Source organism: Doryrhamphus excisus, linkage group LG6, assembly GCF_037039965.1.
Source record: "Doryrhamphus excisus strain RoL-2023G ecotype Guam linkage group LG6, RoL_Dexc_Guam_v1.1, whole genome shotgun sequence".
Classification (NCBI taxonomy): Eukaryota; Metazoa; Chordata; class Actinopteri; order Syngnathiformes; family Syngnathidae; genus Doryrhamphus; species Doryrhamphus excisus.
The window spans coordinates 2,804,252-2,825,347 of NC_136362.1; the positions used below are offsets into that span (position 1 = coordinate 2,804,252).

Genomic DNA, 21,096 nt, shown 5'->3' on the forward strand with positions numbered 1-21,096 from the left:
TCTTGGATTACCGATTCCTGTGCCTGTACTTTTCTCTAAATATAATTTGAACGATGGGTTGCGTCACCGAGTGGCGTCAACAGAGTGTGACTGAAAGCCTGACGGGATACCGGGATGGATGACGCCGGTTTTTGGAAAATTCCACATTATCAACCGTTATGATTATGGGAATGTTTGGCTTTTAAAAAGCGGATACGGAGCTGGAATCTACTGACTTGAACATGATTCCGTTGTAGCAATGCGGTCAAAGAGTTCACTTGGTGCAACGAACTGAAGGCCGCACACGTTCCCGTAAACTCCGTAAGCTCCTGAATTAGAAGTTGGATGTTTAGGAATACACAAGAAACAAGCCTCGTCTTGTTATGATTGTGCGTCCAGCTGCTTTTCGCCGACGGATGTGAAAGTCGGATCAACAAAAAGCGCAAACGTTATTATTGGCCTGTGGAGCACAAACAAGTAATTAAATGAACCAACGCTAAAGAGGCTAAATGGCTGGAATGTTATCTCATGACAACACACACCGGGAACAATGTGACTAATTATACTTCACTGGGTCAGTCCGGTTCATGAACCGTTCCCTTCGGGAAAAGTCGGGAAATTTATTATCTTTTAAAACAGGGGTCTCAAACTCAATTTACCTGGGGGCCACTGGAGCTAGGGTCTGGTTTTCCGAAAATTTGGTTGAAAAAAACATACATAAGTCGCTCCGGAATATAAGTCGCACAAGGCCAAAAATGCATAATTAGGTAGAAAAAAAACATACATAAGTCACTCCGGAGTATAAGTCGCACAAGGCCAAAAATGCATAATTAGGTAGAAAAAAAACATACATAAGTCACTCCGGAGTATAAGTCGCACAAGGCCAAAAATGCATAATTAGGTAGAAAAAACATACATAAGTCGTTCCGGAGTATAAGTCTCACAAGGCCAAAAATGCATAATTGCGTAGAAAAAAACATACATAAGTCGCTCCGGAGTATAAGTCTCACAAGGCCAAAAATGCATAATTAGGTAGAAAAAAACATACATAAGTCGCTCCGGAATATAAGTCGCACAAGGCCAAAAATGCATAATTAGGTAGAAAAAAACATACATAAGTCGTTCCGGAGTATAAGTCTCACAAGGCCAAAAATGCATAATTGCGTAGAAAAAAACATACATAAGTCGCTCCGGAGTATAAGTCGCACAAGGCCAAAAATGCATAATTATGTAGAAAAAAACATACATAAGTCACACTGCACAAGGCCAAAAATGCATAATTAGGTAGAAAAAAAACATACATAAGTCATTCCAGAGTATAAGTCGCACAAGGCCAAAAATGCATAATTAGGTAGAAAAAAACATACATAAGTCGCTCCGGAGTATAAGTCGCACAAGGCCAAAAATGCATAATTAGGTAGAAAAAAACATACATAAGTCGCTCCGGAGTATAAGTCGCACAAGGCCAAAAATGCATAATTAGGTAGAAAAAAAACATACATAAGTTGCTCTGGAGTATAAGTCTCACAAGGCCAAAAATGCATAATTGCGTAGAAAAAAACATACATAAGTCGCTCCGGAGAATAAGTCGCACAAGGCCAAAAATGCATAATTATGTAGAAAAAAACCTACATAAGTCGCACTGCACAAGGCCAAAAATGCATAATTAGGTAGAAAAAAAACATACATAAGTCACTCCGGTGTATAAGTCGCACAAGGCCAAAAATGCATAATTAGGTAGAAAAAACATACATAAGTCGTTCCGGAGTATAAGTCTCACAAGGCCAAAAATGCATAATTGCGTAGAAAAAAACATACATAAGTCGCTCTGGAGTATAAGTCGCACAAGGCCAAAAATTCATAATTATGTAGAAAAAAACATACATAAGTCGCATTGCACAAGGCCAACAATGCATAATTAGGTAGAAAAAAACATACATAAGTCGCTCCGGAATATAAGTCGCACAAGGCCAAAAATGCATAATTAGGTAGAAAAAAAACATACATAAGTCGCACTGCACATTAAACTTTCATATCAAGGCGGGGGCCTCAAACTACTGTCCTGCGGGCCACATTTGGCCCGCGGGCCGTGTGTTTGAGACCCCTGTTTTAAAACGTGTGCTTCCAAAGTTGAAATGCCCTCGGAGGTAAGGATTTCCATTTTACATACCTAAACCCAACACGACGTTCCCAACACACAAGGCATTCCACTATTCCGAGGAGATAGTTGATGTTTTCAGAAGATTATGTCTCAGTCAGAGGTTTGCTAATCTTCTTTTCAGGAGGATCAGGGCTGTGCTACATACCATGAGCGGGCGTTAAGGCGGGCAAGCGGGCAGGAAGTCGGGCAGCCTGAATGAAGGCCATCAGGTGACCTGCTTCTGTTTGCACTCTCTTATTAAATTTGCCATTTCGACTCTTCATCACAGGAAGTATTCATGAGGGGCCCTGGGTGGGGTCTTTCACTCAGAAACCCCCAACTTTCATCGTCTTTTTCATCGTTTTTTTTGTCCAAATCCATAAAAAAATGATCATTATTTCAACGCAATAACTATAAAAGCAATCTTCACTTGCTAAATGTACTGCAAAAAAGGCCAGTAAGGATAATTCATAATGCCGCCTACAAAGAACATACTAACTACTTATTTCTAAAATCACAAAAACTTCAACTTGCTGATATAGTTCATATTCAAACAGCTAAAATAATAATACATAAGGCTAAAAATAACCAAGGATGAAGAGTCTTGAACCAGTTTAAATAAAATAAAATAAAATAAAATAAAATAAAATAAAATAAAATAAAATAAAATAAAATAAAATAAAATAAAATAAAATAAAATAAAATAAAATAAAATAAAATAAAATAAAATAAAATAAATTCATTATTTAAAAAAACAAACAAAAAAAACTTAAACTGTATTATGGAAAGCAGGAAGTGAACAAATGTAACAGTTACTGATTGTAAAAGTACCAGATGGAGGGGTAGGATTTAACAAGCTTTGCTTCTTCCTACTCCTTTTGGACATGTGGAACTGGGAACCGACCTAAACTACACTGCAGCGATTCTCAACTGGTGGCTCGGGACCCAAAAGTGGGTCTTAAGTCCATGCCAGCGCAAACAATACACACAGAAAACCACAATGTTGATGTTTGCTAAATAAAAGGATGAAGGGACTTTAAATGCATAATTAGGTAGAAAAAAAACATACATAAGTCGCTCCGGAGTATAAGTCGCACAAGGCCAAAAATGCATAATTAGGTAGAAAAAAAACATACATAAGTCACTCTGGAGTATAAGTCGCACAAGGCCAAAAATGCATAATTAGGTAGAAAAAAAACATACATAAGTCACTCTGGAGTATAAGTCGCACAAGGCCAAAAATGCATAATTAGGTAGAAAAAAAACATACATAAGTCACTCTGGAGTATAAGTCGCACAAGGCCAAAAATGCATAATTAGGTAGAAAAAAAAAACATACATAAGTCACTCTGGAGTATAAGTCGCACAAGGCCAAAAATGCATAATTAGGTAGAAAAAAAAAAACATACATAAGTCACTCCGGAGTATAAGTCGCACAAGGCCAAAAATGCATAATTAGGTAGAAAAAAAACATACATAAGTCACTCCGGAGTATAAGTCGCACAAGGCCAAAAATGCATAATTAGGTAGAAAAAAAACATACATAAGTCACTCCAGAGTATAAGTCACACAAGCCCAAAAATGCATAATTAGGTAGAAAAAAACAAATATAAGTCGCTCTGGAGTATAAGTCGCAGGAACAGCCAACCTATGAAAAAAGTGCGACTTATAGTCCGAAAAATACGGAATTAATTTAACCAAAATTTTTGAATATGTTCTTTCAATTCTAGAAAGACTTTAAGCCTAATCGCAGGTCAACAAACCACTTGTTGCCACGGAAGTAGCAAACCACGGTGATGAATTTAGTTTTTTTTTTTTTTTTAAAACAATCCTGAATTAAAGTCTACCAAGCAGGATATGGAATCTGTGTGGAGTTCCTTCCCACCTTGGGATTGGGATCGGGGGGGTGGGGCGGGAGGGGGGTTTGGGGGGTGAAGTCTGACACTGCACAGGCTCTCACACACTCGCCCATGGATACTATTGACCATCCTGTTTGCTTTTTTAGTCCTCTCATCTCTTGCTTATTTATAGAGTCATGCATCACAGACGCTTGCGGGGAGGTTCTGTCATCAGGCCTGGCGGCCATTTTTCCCCTCATCGCTCTTAAAATCCACACACAGGAGACCAGATCCATCTCACAAAAAAAAAAAAAAAATGTTCGACACACGTACACGGTTCATGAATCAGCAGAATACCAGCAGTAAATGTGATAACCCCGTGTTGTGTTTGCTGTCCAGTAGGAAAATACGACGATGGTAAATCATTACCCAAGCAGTTACAGTTACACGGGACGCTCTCGTGTGCAAAAACGTGTGAACGCATTCACGCCCTACTGCTGTTATACATTTTTTTTTTTTTAGGAACTTGCTGAGCCATGTTAACCCTCCGCCCTCCCCCCGCCCCCTTCCCCCCGTCCCCGACAACTGTAGCAAGATAACAGAGGCTGCAATTCATTTTAGTGTGCCCATAAAACGCCTATTGTTGATTGGGGAAAAAAAACATTTGACTGGTTTATCCTGAAGTCAACTTCACTTCCAACGCCGACAAAATAAATCGTCATATTTTCAATACGAAAATCATATATTCAATACAAGAGCCAAGGGAACATTGAATTCTATGAAAAACAACGTTTTTGATTGCCATAACAACAGGCTTTTATTGCAGGTTTATATTATATTAACAGGCACAATGTAATCATTATAATATTTACATACTGAAACAATCTTTAGCTTTATTTTGTCTTCTTTCTGCTAAAAAGAAAAATATTATTAATAATATAATTTTTATAAATATTAGTATTAATAATTATTATTTTTATTATTTTATTTTATTATTATTTATTTTATTATTTGTATTATTTTATTATAAATATTATATTATTATATTATAGCAGCTTAAAGGTAACTATGGGTGTTAAAAAGAAAAATACTATTAATAATATAATTATTATAAATATTAGTATTAATAATTATTATTTTTATTATTTTATTTTATTATTATTTATTTTATTTTATTATTTTTATTATTTTATTATTTTATTATAAATATTATATTATTATATTATAGCAGCTTAAAGGTAACTATGGGTGTTAAAAAGAAAAATACTATTAATAATATAATTATTATAAATATTAGTATTAATAATTATTATTTTTATTATTTTATTTTATTATTATTTATTTTATTTTATTATTTTACTATTTTATTATAAATATTATATTATTATATTATAGCAGCTTAAAGGTAACTATGGGTGTTATTGCTCATCTAGAAAGCCCTAATAATGTTAAAAACCACATTTAGAAGGTTTTATAATATATATATATATTCATATAAACCCTTCCAAAAATATTTCCACTGCATTTCAGCCCTGCCTCCAAAAGGACCAGCTGATTGTGAAGTGATGACAAGTATCCTGAATTTCCTTAAAGTAAGAGTTATTACTTATACATGGAATATTTTCCGAATTAGAGCATAGTAAAACTTTTTTACAACCTTCTAAATGTGTTTTTTTTAAACATTATTAGGGTTTTCTAGATGAGCAATAACACCCATAGTTACCTTTACGCTGCTATTACCCAATATAATATATTTTGTAATTATTTATTATTATTTTTTTTTTATTTATTTTAATATTTTTAGCAGAGAAAAATAAGCCATTGAAGACAAAATAAAGCTAAAGATTGTTTTCAGTATGTAAATATTATAATGATTACATTGTACCTGCAATAAAAGCCTGTTGTTACGTCAATCAAATTTTTTTTTGTTTTTTTTTGTAGAATTCAGTGGCTCGTTTGTGCCTTGCAGGGGGGCACGCAACTGATAAGCAGCTGTTCGAGAACATTTATCATTTACTAAGCATGAAGAAACGCCTCCCGATATCACACTTCCTCTCTGAGAATCAAGAATAGCAGCTGGACTTTACTGTGCGCAGTAAATACATCAACACATGAAAAGTACACGCAGTAAGGGCCCAGATGAGTACAACACAGGGTGGGAATACACAAAGGAAAAACTGCATTTAAAAATGGGTGAGAGGCTGCGTATTATAAGCTAGTGATAGATGTGTGAGCTTTTATTGTGAAAGGTTTCAAAAAGGACATCGTTTCAGGAAGTCAAGGACAAAAGGCAATGACATGCAAACACGCCGTGACATACAATGATGCTGACGGCCTCACAAGGACACACATGACTGCATACGCAAACAACGGCGGCCATTTTCCTTTGGTTACCTATACAGACAAGGACAACATTGGAACAAGGAGCTATTAGTAATGGAACCTATGGATTCAAGCTAACACAAAATCTATCTATTGCCTGTGTGTCGATGAGAGAAGTAAAAAAAAAAAAAAACTAATTCAAATAAATTCATTTAATTTAATTAAAATACTATGAAATAAATAAAAATTTTATACATGAAAACCAAATAAATAAAAATATTTTCAAAATTAAAAAAAACAAGCAAATTCCAGACTCCAGCCATGGCGGGATAAAGACCATGTGACCACAACAACAGCGTATTAGCGTGTGCTAACATGTCAATTCAAAACATGTTAATTCAGCACCTCAAACCTTGCTACGCAAATTAATTTGGCCGTATTAAACTTCCCCGGTTCGGTGCCACCACGGGAAACTTGTGCATGGCAAGTTTTGCACTCTCTATTGCCCGTGTGTCGAAAAAAAAACTAAACAAATTCAAATAAATTCATTTAATTTAATTAAAATACTATGAAATAAATAAAAATTTTATACATGAAAACCAAATAAATAAAAATATTTAAAAAAATAAAAAAACAAGCAAATTCCAGACTCCAGCCATGGCGGGATAAAGACCATGTGACCACAACAACAGCGTATTAGCGTGTGCTAACATGTCAATTCAAAACATGTTAATTCAGCACCTCAAACCTCGCTACGCAAATTAATTTGGCCGTATTAAACTTCCCCGGTTCGGTGCCACCACGGGAAACTTGTGCATGGCAAGTTTTGCACTCTCTATTGCCTGTGTGTCGAAAAAAAAAACTAAACAAATTCAAATAAATTCATTTAATTTAATTAAAATACTGTAAAATAAATAAAAATTTTATACATGAAAACCAAATAAATAAAAATGTTTAAAAAAATTAAAAAAAGAACACTTGCAGATTCCAGACTCTAGCCATGGTGGGATAAAGACCATGTGACCACGTGACCATGTGATCAAAACAACAGCGTGTTAGCGTGTGCTAACATGTCAAGCATAGCATAAGAGCGATGTCAGCCGTGTGTACCTCAAGTCCAAAAATACATTGCAGCAAAAAAAAAAAGTGCAAAACTTGCCATGCACAAGTTTCCCGTGGTGGCACAGAACCGGGGAAGTTTAATACCATCAAATTCATTGGAATCTGACAGGAAACAAGAAATGATAATTAGTTTTAATTCCGCACCTCAAACCTTGCTGCGCAATTTAGCCGTATTAAACTTCCCCGGTTTGGTGCCACCACGGGAAATTTGTGCATGGCAAGTTTTGCATTGTCTATTGCCTGTGTTTCGATGAGAGAAGTAAAAAAAAAAAAAAACAAATTCAAATAAATTCATTTAATTTAATTAAAATACTATGAAATTAAATAAAATTTTACACATGAAAACCAAATAAATAAAAATGTAAAAAAATAAAAATAAAAAAAAAACACAAGCAGATTCCAGACTCCAGCCATGGCGGGATAAAGACCATGTGACCATTCATTCATTTTCTACCGCTTAAACATGCAAACTCCACCTGGGATTGAACCCATGTCTCCTTGCAGTGATGTCTGCACGCTAACCACTCGACCACCGTGCAGCCCTTGACAATTACTATTAAAATAAGCTTTCTTTTGAGCGTGTTCAGAAAGTCAGGGGTCAAAGTATATTCCTCCATGAGCATCGAACGGAGGATCTGGAACTCTGCCCGTCATGCCGGCACGCTCCCCTCATTTCGGTAGGCGTGCCACCCACCCCCCGACAAGACACTTTTCAAATGTGTGATGAGACGTTAAGCTCCTCGAGCTCTTCTAAATATTCGTCAAAGCTCTAACAACCACACACAAAAAAAAAACATTCCCAAACACACACCCAGGGGGATTCATCAAAAAGCCCCACCCCCCCTCTAAAAACCTTGCGTTGAACCCTGGCGAGACAGGAACCGGTCTAACCTGACGATGTACCTTTGGGACCAGACGTATGCAACAGGGCCGTCATGTTCTGTGTTTCCAAAACAAAGTAAAGTGATAAAGAAGTTTTTAGTTGGGGGGGGGGGGGGGTGGAATGGTCTGACCACCAGGAAAAATGCTGATGTACTCCCGTAAACCCGAATGTTCAAAGTACTTAAATAAATGAAGTTATGCATACTCAAAGTTCTTAAAAAATAAGTATAAGTATAAGTATAAGTATAAGCAAGTTAGTATAAGTATAAGTATAAGTATAAGTAAGTTAGTATAAGTATAAGTATAAGTATAAGTATAAGTATAAGTATAAGTATAAGTATAAGTATAAGTATAAGTATAAGTATAAGTATAAGTATAAGTATAAGCATAAGCAAGTTAGTATAAGTATAAGTATAAGTATAAGTATAAGCAAGTTAGTATAAGTATAAGTATAAGTATAAGTATAAGTATAAGTATAAGTATAAGTATAAGTATAAGTATAAGTATAAGTATAAGCATAAGTATAAGCATAAGTATAAGCATAAGTATAAGTATACGCATAAGCAAGTTAGTATAAGTATAAGCATAAGTATAAGCATAAGTATAAGCATAAGTATAAGCATAAGTATAAGCATAAGTATAAGCATAAGTATAAGCATAAGCAAGTTAGTATAAGTATAAGTATAAGTATAAGTATAAGTATAAGTATAAGTATAAGTATAAGTATAAGTATAAGTATAAGTATAAGTATAAGTATAAGTATAAGTATAAGTATAAGTACCAGGAAAAATGCTGATGTACTCCCGTAAACCTGAATGTTCAAAGTACTTAAATAAATGAAGTTATGCATACTCAAAGTTCTTAAAAAATAAGTATAAGTATAAGCATAAGCAAGTTAGTATAAGTATAAGTATAAGTATAAGTATAAGTATAAGTATAAGTATAAGTATAAGTATAAGTATAAGTATAAGTATAAGTATAAGTATAAGTATAAGTATGAGTATAAGTATAAGTAAGTTAGTATAAGTATAAGTTAAGTAAGTTAGTATAAGTATAAGGTAAGTATAAGTATAAGTTAGTATAAATTGTAATAATTAATTTTAATTGAGATTAATTCATTAATAATTAATATTATAATATTAATTATTGAATTTAATATAAATAAAAATAAATAATTAAACATTAATTCTTAAAATTTAAATAATGATAGTAATTATTTTAAATTAATATTAATTAACTAATAATTAATAGTAATTAAAAATGAATTACTACAATTTTATACTTATAGCATTCGGATTAATTAATTAATAATTAATTTATATTAACAAACTAATCATTTATTTTTAAAAAATTATTAATAATTAATACAATTTTCTTAAAAGTTCTACTTATAAATGTTGATTGCCAGTTGCATTATTTGTCTTTTTGGTTTATTTAGCTTGTGATTTTTGATTAATATGAATATGAAGAAATCGTAGTTACTTATAAAAATGTAATAAAAATCTATTAAACATGAATAAATCAAAGAAAGCTATTTCTCTTTTCAGCCCCAAATTAAAAAAGTATATTTAATATCAACTCCAAATATTAAAGCTCTGATATATTCAAATGTTTGAGTTTATGAGTTTTTTGGAGTTCTGCTAACGTATTCGGTTTTACGGTGTATGTGGTCTCCTGGTGCACCGGTCCGCCTCCCCAAGGCAATCAAGTCCAAAGCGGGGATGGATGCTGCACATGCCTCCCCCCGGGGCGACAAGAGGATGTGATATTTCAGCATCGGGCGTGAAGCTCTTTACTCCGGCCCACTAAGACTCCGGATCAGACTCATCTTCCTCTTTTTAACCCCCGCTGTCTTTTTTGCTAAGTAAGGAAGCCCAGTATGCTTCATTATGGCATCTAAGAGCTTTTCAAAGATTATACCACACGGACAGATGCTCACTCGCATCACAATTCAAAGCAGGCATATGTGTCCTTAATCCGGTAGCGGCGTCTCATAAAAAAAAAACCGGCATAGGCAATAAATACAGCTGCCGACTCATCAGCATTCCGAGTCATACCTTTCGCTGTATCCCAACCGGGAAGCTATGCTACTTCGGAGCATGACAATGTATAAGAAACAGGATCCGTTTGAACGAGTCTGGGCCTGCTCTTGCGGTCTGAAATCTGATCCTAAAATTCCAACTCCAACGTCGCAAAAAAGGAAAACAATTTTCCAAGATTATTAGCATGATGAAAGGAACTTAAAGAGGCACATGTTCCCGTTTAAGGATATCACTCGTATTATGTTCCAGTGACCAAAACCGGAAAACTGGTCCTTGCGGTTCCGGTTCAAGGTGAACTTTTTCTGGATTTGGGGGGGCAGCTGCTGCGTTCCGTCAGCGGAGATGGGATTCCAGATGTGGGATGCTAAGGGATACACTACCCTCAGTGACGGCCCCCGCTGACCTATGCCCCCGAGACCAGTGGGGCCCTAGAGAGGGGGGCTCGCCACCTCAGTCCATGACTGTCATGGGTTCATGTGGACCGGACTTTCTCAGCCTCCATCGCAAGTTTTTATCTTTCCGAATGACCTTTCCGAAATTAATGGTATCCATGGAAAGGAATATTCCAATCACGTGTCTACATGCGGCGCTATGATCAACCAGAATAGTCAATAGGGCATGCCCAGCAAAACGTACACGTCAACATCACCCGAGTTTTGCTTAACCCTTCCTTCCTTCCTTCCTTCCTTCCTTCCTGAGTTCCTTCCTTCCTGAGTTCCTTCCTTCCTTCCTTCCTTCCTGAGTTCCTTCCTTCCTGAGTCCCTTCCTTCCTGAGTTCCTACCTTCCTGAGTCCCTTCCTTCCTTCCTTCCTTAGTTCCTTCCTTTCTTCCTTTCTTCCTTCCTTCGTTCCATCATCCATCCATCCTTCTTTCCTTCCTTCCTTCTTCCCTTCCTTCCTTCCTTCCTCAGTTCCTTCCTTCCTGAATTCCTTCCTTCCTGAATTCCTTCCTTTCTGAATTCCTTCCTTCCTTCCTTCCTTCCTTCATTCCTTCCTTCATTCCTTCCTTCCTGAGTTCCTTCCTTCCTTCCTTCCTTCCTTCCTTCATTCCTTCCTTCATTCCTGAATTCCTTCCTTCCTGAGTTCCTTCCTGAGTTCCTTCCTTCCTGAGTTCCTTCCTTCCTTCCTGAATTCCTTCCTTCCTTCCATCCATCCTTCCTTCCTTCCTTCCTTCTTCCCTTCCTTCTTTCCTTCCTTCCTCAGTTCCTTCCTTCCTTCCTTCCTTCTTCCCTTCCTTCCTTCCTTCCTTCCTCAGTTCCTTCCTTCCTGAGTTCCGTCCTGAGTTCCTTGCTTTCTTCCTTCCTTCCTTCCTTCCTTCTTCCCTTATTTCTTCCCTTCCTTCCTTCCTTCCTTCCTCAGTTCCTTCCTTCCTTCCTTCCTACCCACCCTTCCATCCTTCCTTCCTTCCTTCCATCCATCCTTCCTTCCTTCATTCCTTCCTTCTTCCCTACCTTCCTTCCTTCCTCAGTTCCTTCCTTCCTGAATTACTTCCTGAGTTCCTTCCTTTTTGAGTTCCTTCCTGAGTTCCTTCCTTCCTTCCTTCTTCCCTTCCTTCCTTCCTTCCTTCCTCAGTTCCTTCCTTCCTGAATTCCTTCCTGAGTTCCTTCCTTTTTGAGTTCCTTCCTTCTTCCCTTCCTTCCTTCTTCCCTTCCTTCCTTCCTTCCTTCCTCAGTTCCTTCCTTCCTGAATTCCTTCCTGAGTTCCTTCCTGAGTTCCTTCCTGAGTTCCTTCCTGAGTTCCTTCCTTCCTTCTTCGCTTCCTTCCTTCCTTCCTTCCTTCCTGAGTTCCTTCCTTCCTTCCTCAGTTCCTTCCTTCCTGAATTCCTTCCTGAGTTCCTTCCTTTTTGAGTTCCTTCCTTCTTCCCTTCCTTCCTTCTTCCCTTCCTTCCTTCCTTCCTTCCTCAGTTCCTTCCTTCCTGAATTCCTTCCTGAGTTCCTTCCTGAGTTCCTTCCTTCCTTCATTCCTTCCTTCTTCGCTTCCTTCCTTCCTTCCTTCCTTCCTTCCTGAGTTCCTTCCTGAGTTCCTCAGTTCCTTCCTTCCTGAATTCCATCCTGAGTTCCTTCCTTCCTTCCTTCCTTCCTTCCTGCCTTCCTTCCTTCCTTCCTTCCTTCCTGCCTTCCTTCCTTCCTTCCTTCCTTCCTTCCTTCCTTCCTGCCTTCCTGCCTTCCTTCCTTCCTGAGTTCCTTCTTTCCTTCCTGAGTTCCTTCCTGAGTTCCTTCCTTCCTGAGTTCCTTCCTGAGTTCCTACCTTCCTGAGTTCCTACCTTCCTGAGTTCCTTCCTTTCTTCCTTTCTTCCTTCCTTCGTTCCATCCATCCATCCTTCTTTCCTTCCTTCCTTCTTCCCTTCCTTCCTTCCTTCCTAAGTTCCTTCCTTCCTTCCTGAATTCCTTCCTTCCTGAATTCCTTCCTTCCTTCCTTCCTTCCTTCCTTCATTCCTTCCTTCATTCCTTCTTTCCTTCCTTCCTCAGTTCCTTCCATCCTTCCTTCCTTCCTTCCTGAGTTCCTTCCTGAGTTCCTTCCTTCCTGAGTTCCTTCCTTCCTTCCTTCCTTCCTTCCTTCCCGAGTTCCTTCCCGAGTTCCTTCCCGAGTTCCTTCCTTCCTTCCATCCATCCATCCTTCCTTCCTTCCTTCTTCCCTTCCTTCCTTCCTTCCTTCCTCAGTTCCTTCCTTCCTTCCTTCCTACCCACCCTTCCATCCTTCTTCCCTTCCTTCCTTCCTTCCTCAGTTCCTTCCTTCCTGAGTTCCTTCCTTCCTTCCTTCCTTCCTTCCTTCCTTCCTTCCTTCCTTCCTTCCTGCCTTCCTGCCTTCCTGCCTTCCTGCTTTCCTTCCTTCCTGAGTTCCTTCCTTCCTGAGTTCCTTCCTTCCTTCCTGAGTTCCTTTCTGTGTTCCTTCCTTCCTTCCTGAGTTCCTTCCTTCCTGAGTTCCTTCCTTCCTTCCTGAGTTCCTTCCTTCCTGAGTTCCTTCCTTCCTTCCTGAGTTCCTTTCTGTGTTCCTTCCTTCCTTCCTTCCTTCCTTCCTGGGTTCCTTCCTTCCTTCCTTCTTGTCTTTTCGGTTTATTTAACTTGTCATTTTTGACTGATATGAATATGAAGAAATTGTAGACATTGCCAGCAAAAGGAGCGGGGGCCACCAGTTGGTTCACCTCCAATAAAGTTGTTGCCCAATGAGTCCGTCTGCCTGCTAGCAAGAGCAAACATTTTAATCTCCCCAACAGTCGGATTTAGTGTGTATTTGTACAAACAGTCACACAAAAAAACGCCAAACCCAAAACGGACGCCGGGGACACGAGTCTGGATGCTTTGGGAAAAAGTACACGTGAATACTTCAATCCGTGTATTTGTGAAAGGATCATCCAAAGCCGCAAACGCCATGTGGCAACACGTGTTTGAATGCTGCAACGTACAACAACTGTTGCTACGGGACTTGAACAAAACCCAAAAGATGTTTTCATGATCATAGATTGTCCTGGAACTTAAATAAAACTAAAATCATGCAGTCTTCACTGGCTACATGTACTGCAAAAAAAGGCCAGTAAGGATAATTCATAATGCCGCCTACAGAGAACATACTAACTCCTTATTTCTAAAATCACAAATACTTCAACTTGCTGATATAGTTCATCTTCAAACAGCTAAAATAATAATAATAAAATAATAATAATAATACATAAGGCTAAAAATAAGCAATTATCTAAAAATGTCATCCAATACTTCTCTACAAGAGAGGAGAAATATGATCTCAGGGAAGAAGTACATTTGAAACACTTCTATGCTAGGACTACGTTAGCGTTAGCATAGCATTTCAGTATGTGGAATCAAACTATGGGATGGATTGAGTAAGGGAATCAAACAATGCACAACGATGAGCCAATTCAAGAAACAATACAAGCAGTTGATGTTTGCTAAATACAAGGATGAAGAGTCTTGAATTAAATTAAATTAAATTAAATTAAATTAAATTAAATTAAATTAAATTAAATTAAATTAAATTAAATTAAATTAAATTAAATTAAATTAAATTAAATTAAATTAAATTAAACTTCCTTCCTTCTTTCCTTCCTTCCTGAGTTCCTTCCTTCCTCCCTTCGTTCCTTCCTTCCTTCCTGAGTTCCTTCCTTCGTTCCTTCCTTGCTTTCTTCCTTCGTTCCTTTCTTGCTTCCTTCCTTCGTTCCTTTCGTGCTTCCTGAGTTCCTTCCTTCCTTCCTTCCTGAGTTCATTCCTTCTTTCCTTCCTTCCTTTCTTCCTTCCTTCCTTCCCTCCTTCCTGAGTTCCTCCCTGTGTTCCTTCCTTCCTTCCTGAGTTCCTTCCTGAGTTCCTTCCTTGCTTCCTTCCTGAGTTCCTTCCTTCCTGAGTTGCTTCCTTCCTTCCTGAGTTCTTTCCTTCCTTGCTTCCTTCCTGAGTTCCTTCCTGAGTTCCTTCCTTCCTGAGTTCCTTCCTTCTTGAATTCCTTCCTGAGTTCCTTCCTTCCTTCCTGAGTTCTTTCCTTCCTTCCTGAGTTCCTTCCTTCCTGAGTTCCTTCCTTCCTGAGTTCCTTCCTTCCTGAGTTCCTTCCTTCCTGAGTTCCTTCCTTCCTGAGTTCCTTGCTTCCTTCCTGAGTTCCTTGCTTCCTTCCTGAGTTCCTTGCTTCCTTCCTGAGTTCCTTGCTTCCTTCCTGAGTTCCTTCCTGAGTTCCTTCCTGAGTTCCTTCCTTCCTTCCTGAGTTCCTTCCTGAGTTCCTTCCTGAGTTCCTTCCTGAGTTCCTTCCTGAGTTCCTTCCTTCCTGAGTTCCTTCCTTCCTGAGTTCCCTCCTTCCCTCCTTCCCTCCTTCCTGAGTTCCTCCCTGAGTTCCTTCCTTCCTTCCTGAGTTCTTTCCTTCCTTCCTGAGTTCCTTCCTTCCTGAGTTCCTTCCTTCCTGAGTTCCTTCCTTCCTGAGTTCCTTCCTTCCTGAGTTCCTTGCTTCCTTCCTGAGTTCCTTGCTTCCTTCCTGAGTTCCTTGCTTCCTTCCTGAGTTCCTTCCTGAGTTCCTGAGTTCCTTCCTTCCTGAGTTCCTTCCTTCCTGAGTTCCTTCCTTCCTGAGTTCCCTCCTTCCCTCCTTCCCTCCTTCCTGAGTTCCTCCCTGAGTTCCTTCCTTCCTTCCTGAGTTCCTTCCTTCCTTCCTGAGTTCCTTCCTTCCTTCCCTCCTTCCTTCCTTCCTGAGTTCCTTCCTGAGTTCCTTCCTTCCTTCCTGAGTTCCTTCCTGAGTTCCTTCCTTCCTTCCTGAGTTCCTTCCTTCCTGAGTTCCTTCCTTCCTGAGTTCCTTCCTTCCTGAGTTCCTTGCTCCCTTCCTGAGTTCCTTCCTTCCTTCCCTCCTTCCTTCCTGAGTTCCTTGCTTCCTTCCTGAGTTCCTTCCTTCCTGAGTTCCTTCCTTCCTGAGTTCCTTGCTCCCTTCCTGAGTTCCTTCCTTCCTTCCCTCCTTCCTTCCTTCCTTCCTTGCTTCCTTCCTGAGTTCCTTCCTGAGTTCCTTCCTCCCTGAGTTCCTTCCTTCCTGAATTCCTTCCTTCCTGAGTTCCTTCCTTCCTGAGTTCCTTGCTTCCTTCCTGAGTTCCTTGCTTCCTTCCTGAGTTCCTTCCTTCCTTCCTGAGTTCCTTCCTTCCTTCCTGAGTTCCTTCCTTCCTTCCTGAGTTCCTTCCTTCCTTCCTTCCTTGCTTCCTTCCTGAGTTCCTTGCTTCCTTCCTGAGTTCCTTCCTTCCTTCCTGAGTTCCTTCCTTCCTTCCTGAGTTCCTTCCTTCCTTCCTTCCTTGCTTCCTTCCTGAGTTCCTTCCTGAGTTCCTTCCTGAGTTCCTTCCTGAGTTCCTTCCTGAGTTCCTTCCTTCCTGAGTTCCTTCCTTCCTTCCTTCCTTGCTTCCTTCCTGAGTTCCTTCCTGAGTTCCTTCCTGAGTTCCTTCCTGAGTTCCTTCCTTCCTGAGTTCCTTCCTTCCTGAGTTCTTTCCTTCCTTCCTGAATTCCTTCCTTCCTGAGTTCCTTCCTTCCTGAGTTCCTTGCTTCCTTCCTGAGTTCCTTCCTTCCTGAGTTCCCGAGTTCCTTCCTTCCTGAGTTCCTTCCTTCCTTCCTGAGTTCTTTCCTTCCTTCCTGAATTCCTTCCTTCCTGAGTTCCTTCCTTCCTGAGTTCCCGAGTTCCTTCCTTCCTGAGTTCCTTCCTTCCTTCCTGAGTTCCTTCCTTCCTTCCTGAGTTCCTTCTTTCCTTCCTGAGTTCCTTCTTTCCTTCCTGAGTTCCTTCCTTCCTTGCTTCCTTCCTGAGTTCCTTCCTGAGTTCCTTCCTGAGTTCCTTCCTGAGTTCCTTCCTGAGTTCCTTCCTGAGTTCCTTCCTGAGTTCCTTCCTGAGTTCCTTCCTTCCTTCCTGAGTTCCTTCCTGAGTTCCTTCCTGAGTTCCTTCCTGAGTTCCTTCCTGAGTTCCTTCCTTGCTTCCTTCCTGAGTTCCTTCCTGAGTTCCTTCCTGAGTTCCTTCCTTGCTTCCTTCCTGAGTTCCTTCCTGAGTTCCTTCCTGAGTTCCTTCCTTCCTACGAATTGTACCAAAATGTTTGGACTTAGTGGTAAAACAAAACGAGCAGAAAACTAAGGGGCCGTTTTTTTTGGGTGGAGGCTTGATGAAGACCATCTTATCAGAGCAGACTTAAAGTGTCACATGGTCGCCATGTGTGCTCGCCAATGGCCTCTCAGCTTATCAACACAGCAGGATGGAGAGCCAGATAAAAGGTATGTGTGTCGGGGGGAGGGGGCGGGGGGTGGGGCACACAAACCGGAGAGGACAAGCAGTGGAAAAACGGTTTCCGAAATGCTACAAATTCCGTCTTTTCCGGATTATAAGTCATACTTTTTTTAATAGGTTGGCTGTTCCTGTGACTTATACTCCAGAGCGACTTATGTTATTTTTTTTCTACTTAATTATGCATTTTTGGCCTTGTGCGACTTATAGTCCAGAAAATACGGTATGTACCGTATTTTATAACAATAATAATAACTAATAACTAATTATAACAATATTAAGCAACATGTTTTTGGACCATTATTAATAGGCTATAATTTCCATTACATTCATTTATTTATTATGTATTCATGTAGTATTTATTCTCTAAAAAAATTATTAACATTTTTATTATTTTTAAATTATTTTAAATGATTAAAAAATAATAATTTCTGCTGTAATGTATATATTTTCAATTATAACAATATTAAGCAATATGCTTCCAATTTTTGGACCATTATTAATAGGCTATGGTTTCCATTACATTCATTTATTTATTATGTATTCATGTATTATTTATTCTCTAAAAAAAATTATTAACATTTTTATTATTTTTAGATTATTTTAAATTATTAAAAAAAATAATTTCTGCTGTAATGATTATATATTTTTTGTAATTTTTGGACCATTATTAATAGGCTATGGTTTCTATTACATTCAGCATTTATTTATTCATGTATTCATGTATTCTTTATTCTCTTAAAATTATTAAAAATTTTATTATTTTTAAATTATTTTAAATTATTAAAAAAAATATTTCTGCTGTAATGATTATATATTTTTTTTAATTTCTGGACCATTATTAATAGGCTATGGTTTCTATTACATTCAGCATTTATTTATTTATGTATTCATGTATTCTTTATTCTCTTAAAATTATTTAAAAATTTATTATTTTTTAATTATTTTAAATTATTGAAAAAAATATTTCTGCTGTTATTTTTTTTAAATAAACTTTCCAACTATTTCAACTTCTGCTTGTAAATTATCTTCTCATAATTATGACTTTATTACAATAATATTTTGACTATAATATATTTTGAAAGCTTATAAATTCCTACCCCTTTTTGCAAGATATTATCACTGTAATATTATTATTGTTATTATCATTATCATTATTATCACCATTATTATAATCATCATTAATATTACCATTTTTTTTTAAATTATTATTTAAAATGTCGACACTTTTGCTCCTTCCTGTTCCGGATTTTTGTGTAATCCCGTAAACAAATACTTCACAAATACAATAAAGAAAGTCAAACAATACAGGAAGTAGTTCATTTTACAGGTTTCGACTAATAGTTGCCCCGTCGCCATGGCAACATCATCAAAAAAAAAGCTCATTTCCAAAGAATATTGGTCATTTCCACGACGGCTGCACATAACAGCCCTCTCGATTTCTGAGGACGACCGGCAAGGTAATTAATTCCCCCTGCCGCCTGTTTCCCTCGCCCCCCCCCCCCTCGGAAGGGGGGCCGAGGGAATGTCATTTACGCTAATTACCTTTTACATCGCCGTCTCAAATTCAACTTTCCTTTTCATGTCGAAAACTCTTGCCGCTTTTAAGCTTACGATATTAAAATAGAGCAGCAAAATCGTCCAAAAAAAACGATGAACAAAATGAAGATATTCCCTTTGATGCCAGCAGAGGGCAGAAATATTCAACATGATACTTAATAAATATTAGCGCCGCTAAATGTCAATTAATAATGGGCCTATTGCCATATCCTATATGCTTTAATGTTGTTGTTTGATGCATATTTACTGTATTGATATTTGTAATTTTATATAACGTTGTTCTTATTTTCAGCACTCCCGAGCACTTCAGGCTGCATTTGTAAATAAGGATTTTTTTTTTTTTAATTGCTTGCCTGGGTAAATAAAGGTAAAAAAATAAAATAAAATTATTATTATTTTATTATTATTATTAAATAATATAAATTATAAAAAAATATATAAAAATAATAATACATTTTAATAATATATTAATAATAATAAAATAAATAAATAATTAAAAAAATTTAAATATAAAAAATAATAAAATTATAATTAATTATTAAATAATATAAAAAATTATATAAAAATAATAATATTAATAATATATTAATAATCAATATTGACTGTATTGATATTTGTAAGTTTATATAACGTTGTTCTTATTTTCAGCACTCCCGAGCACTTCAGGCTGCATTTGTAAATAAGAATTTGTTTTTAAATTGCTTTCCTGGGTAAATAAAGGTTAAAAAAATATATATATTATTATTATTAAATAATATAAATAATAAAAAATAATATAAAAATAATAATACATTTTAATAATATATTAATAATTAATAATAATAATTAATTATTTTTTAAAAAATAAATAGAAAATAAATATAAATAAAATATAAAAAATAATAAAATTACAATTAATTAAATAATATAAAAAAATAATAATTTTAATAATATATTAATAATCAATATTTACTGTATTGATATTTGTAATTTTATATAACGTTGTTCTTATTTTCAGCACTCCCGAGCACTTTGTTCAGGCTGCATTTGTAAATAAGAATTTGTTTTAAATCGCTTGCCTTGGTAAATAAAGGTAAAAAAAATAAAATAAAATGATTATTATTTTTTTATTAAATAATATAAATTATAAGAAAATAATATAAAAATAAAAATAAATTTTAATAATATATTATAATAATATTATAATAATATTATAATAATATATTATAATAATAAAATAAATGAAATTTTTTAAAAAAAAAATTAAATTATAATAAATTTTAATAATATATTAATAATTATAAAATGAATAAATACATTTTTAAAAAAATTTAAAAAAATTATTATTAAATAATAACAATATAAAAATAATAATATTAATAATAATAAAATACATAAATAATAATAAATAATTAAAAAATAACAAAATATGGGGTCATTATTTGCTTTGTGACGCATGCTCATTTGCATACGGCTCTGATGCACATGCGGATAAAAAAAACAACACTGTAAGAAGTGACACCGCCAGATAACAAAATAATCAACAGCAACCCGGAGCAGCGTCCCTATTTTGGCACTACAGCCACCGCTTGCAACCAGACTGCGTAATTGCAACACTTAAAAGTCGGATTTCAAACGCAACACAGACGGAGGGGCGTTCATTGAATCGGATTCGGCAGCCATATCGGATAGAAATCCAATCCAGGATATATAGAAATAAAAGAAAGATATATTTTGTTATTAATAATTATCCATGCAGGTGTAATCCCGGAAAAGCAACCCGGGATCGATGCACACGAAAGCCGAGCAAAGTAGCCGGAATGTGGGGAATAAAAGGCAAAGTCGATACGCATCCGTGCTCACCATCCATGTCACAGCCGGAAAACACGCACCCACACCCGGGCTGCTTACCTTCGTATACAGGGGCCATCGGTGCAAGGCTCGATGTTATTCATGGCAAACAATAAATGCTGATTTCCGCTCAAAACTCAATAAAAATCTGCCATCTTGGACGAGAGGTGTCTCCTGCATTACTGGCCCCGGTTCATGAGTGAGGAAAAACGCTTAGAATTCCCGTCCGGGGCGTCTTTGCACGGTGGTTCCCGATGACCGCCGATGATCTCGTCTGGAGGCTCCGTGGGGTGAGCCGCGATGACGGCTCGTCGTCAGCCGTGGTGCGACATGTCCGTGGAGTGAGGAGTCTGCAAAAGTTGCAGAGGACCGACTGGCTGAGCAGCGAGTTTGCTATGTGTGCGTGTGTGTGTGTGTGTGTGTGTGTGTGTGTGCAGCGAGAGAGTCGATTGTCGAGCGAGTCGATGGGGGCGACGCCAGGGGGAGTGAATCGTCACGAAAACATGGATTGATGGCTAAGATTTATTTTTAAAAAAAAGTAACACAGACATTGTCTAAAAAAATAAAAAATAATGATAACAATATTAAGCAACGTGCTTCCAATTTTTAGACCATTATTAATAGATTAATAGATTTATTTAATTTATTTAATTTATTTAATT

General features: G+C 37.0%; 1 protein-coding gene across 2 annotated transcripts in view; it reads right to left on the reverse strand.

Annotated features, from left to right (window-relative positions):
* hipk2 (homeodomain interacting protein kinase 2) overlaps window positions 1–20,862 on the reverse strand; it is an 89,077-nt gene extending 68,215 nt beyond the window's left edge. For both annotated transcript variants that reach the window (XM_058088230.2, XM_058088229.2), the window contains exon 1: window positions 20,495–20,862. In XM_058088230.2, the coding sequence (XP_057944213.2) occupies window positions 20,495–20,513 (19 nt within the window). In that variant the 5' untranslated portion in view covers window positions 20,514–20,862. The remainder of the gene's footprint in view (window positions 1–20,494) is intronic.
* Window positions 20,863–21,096: the final 234 nt, after the last annotated feature.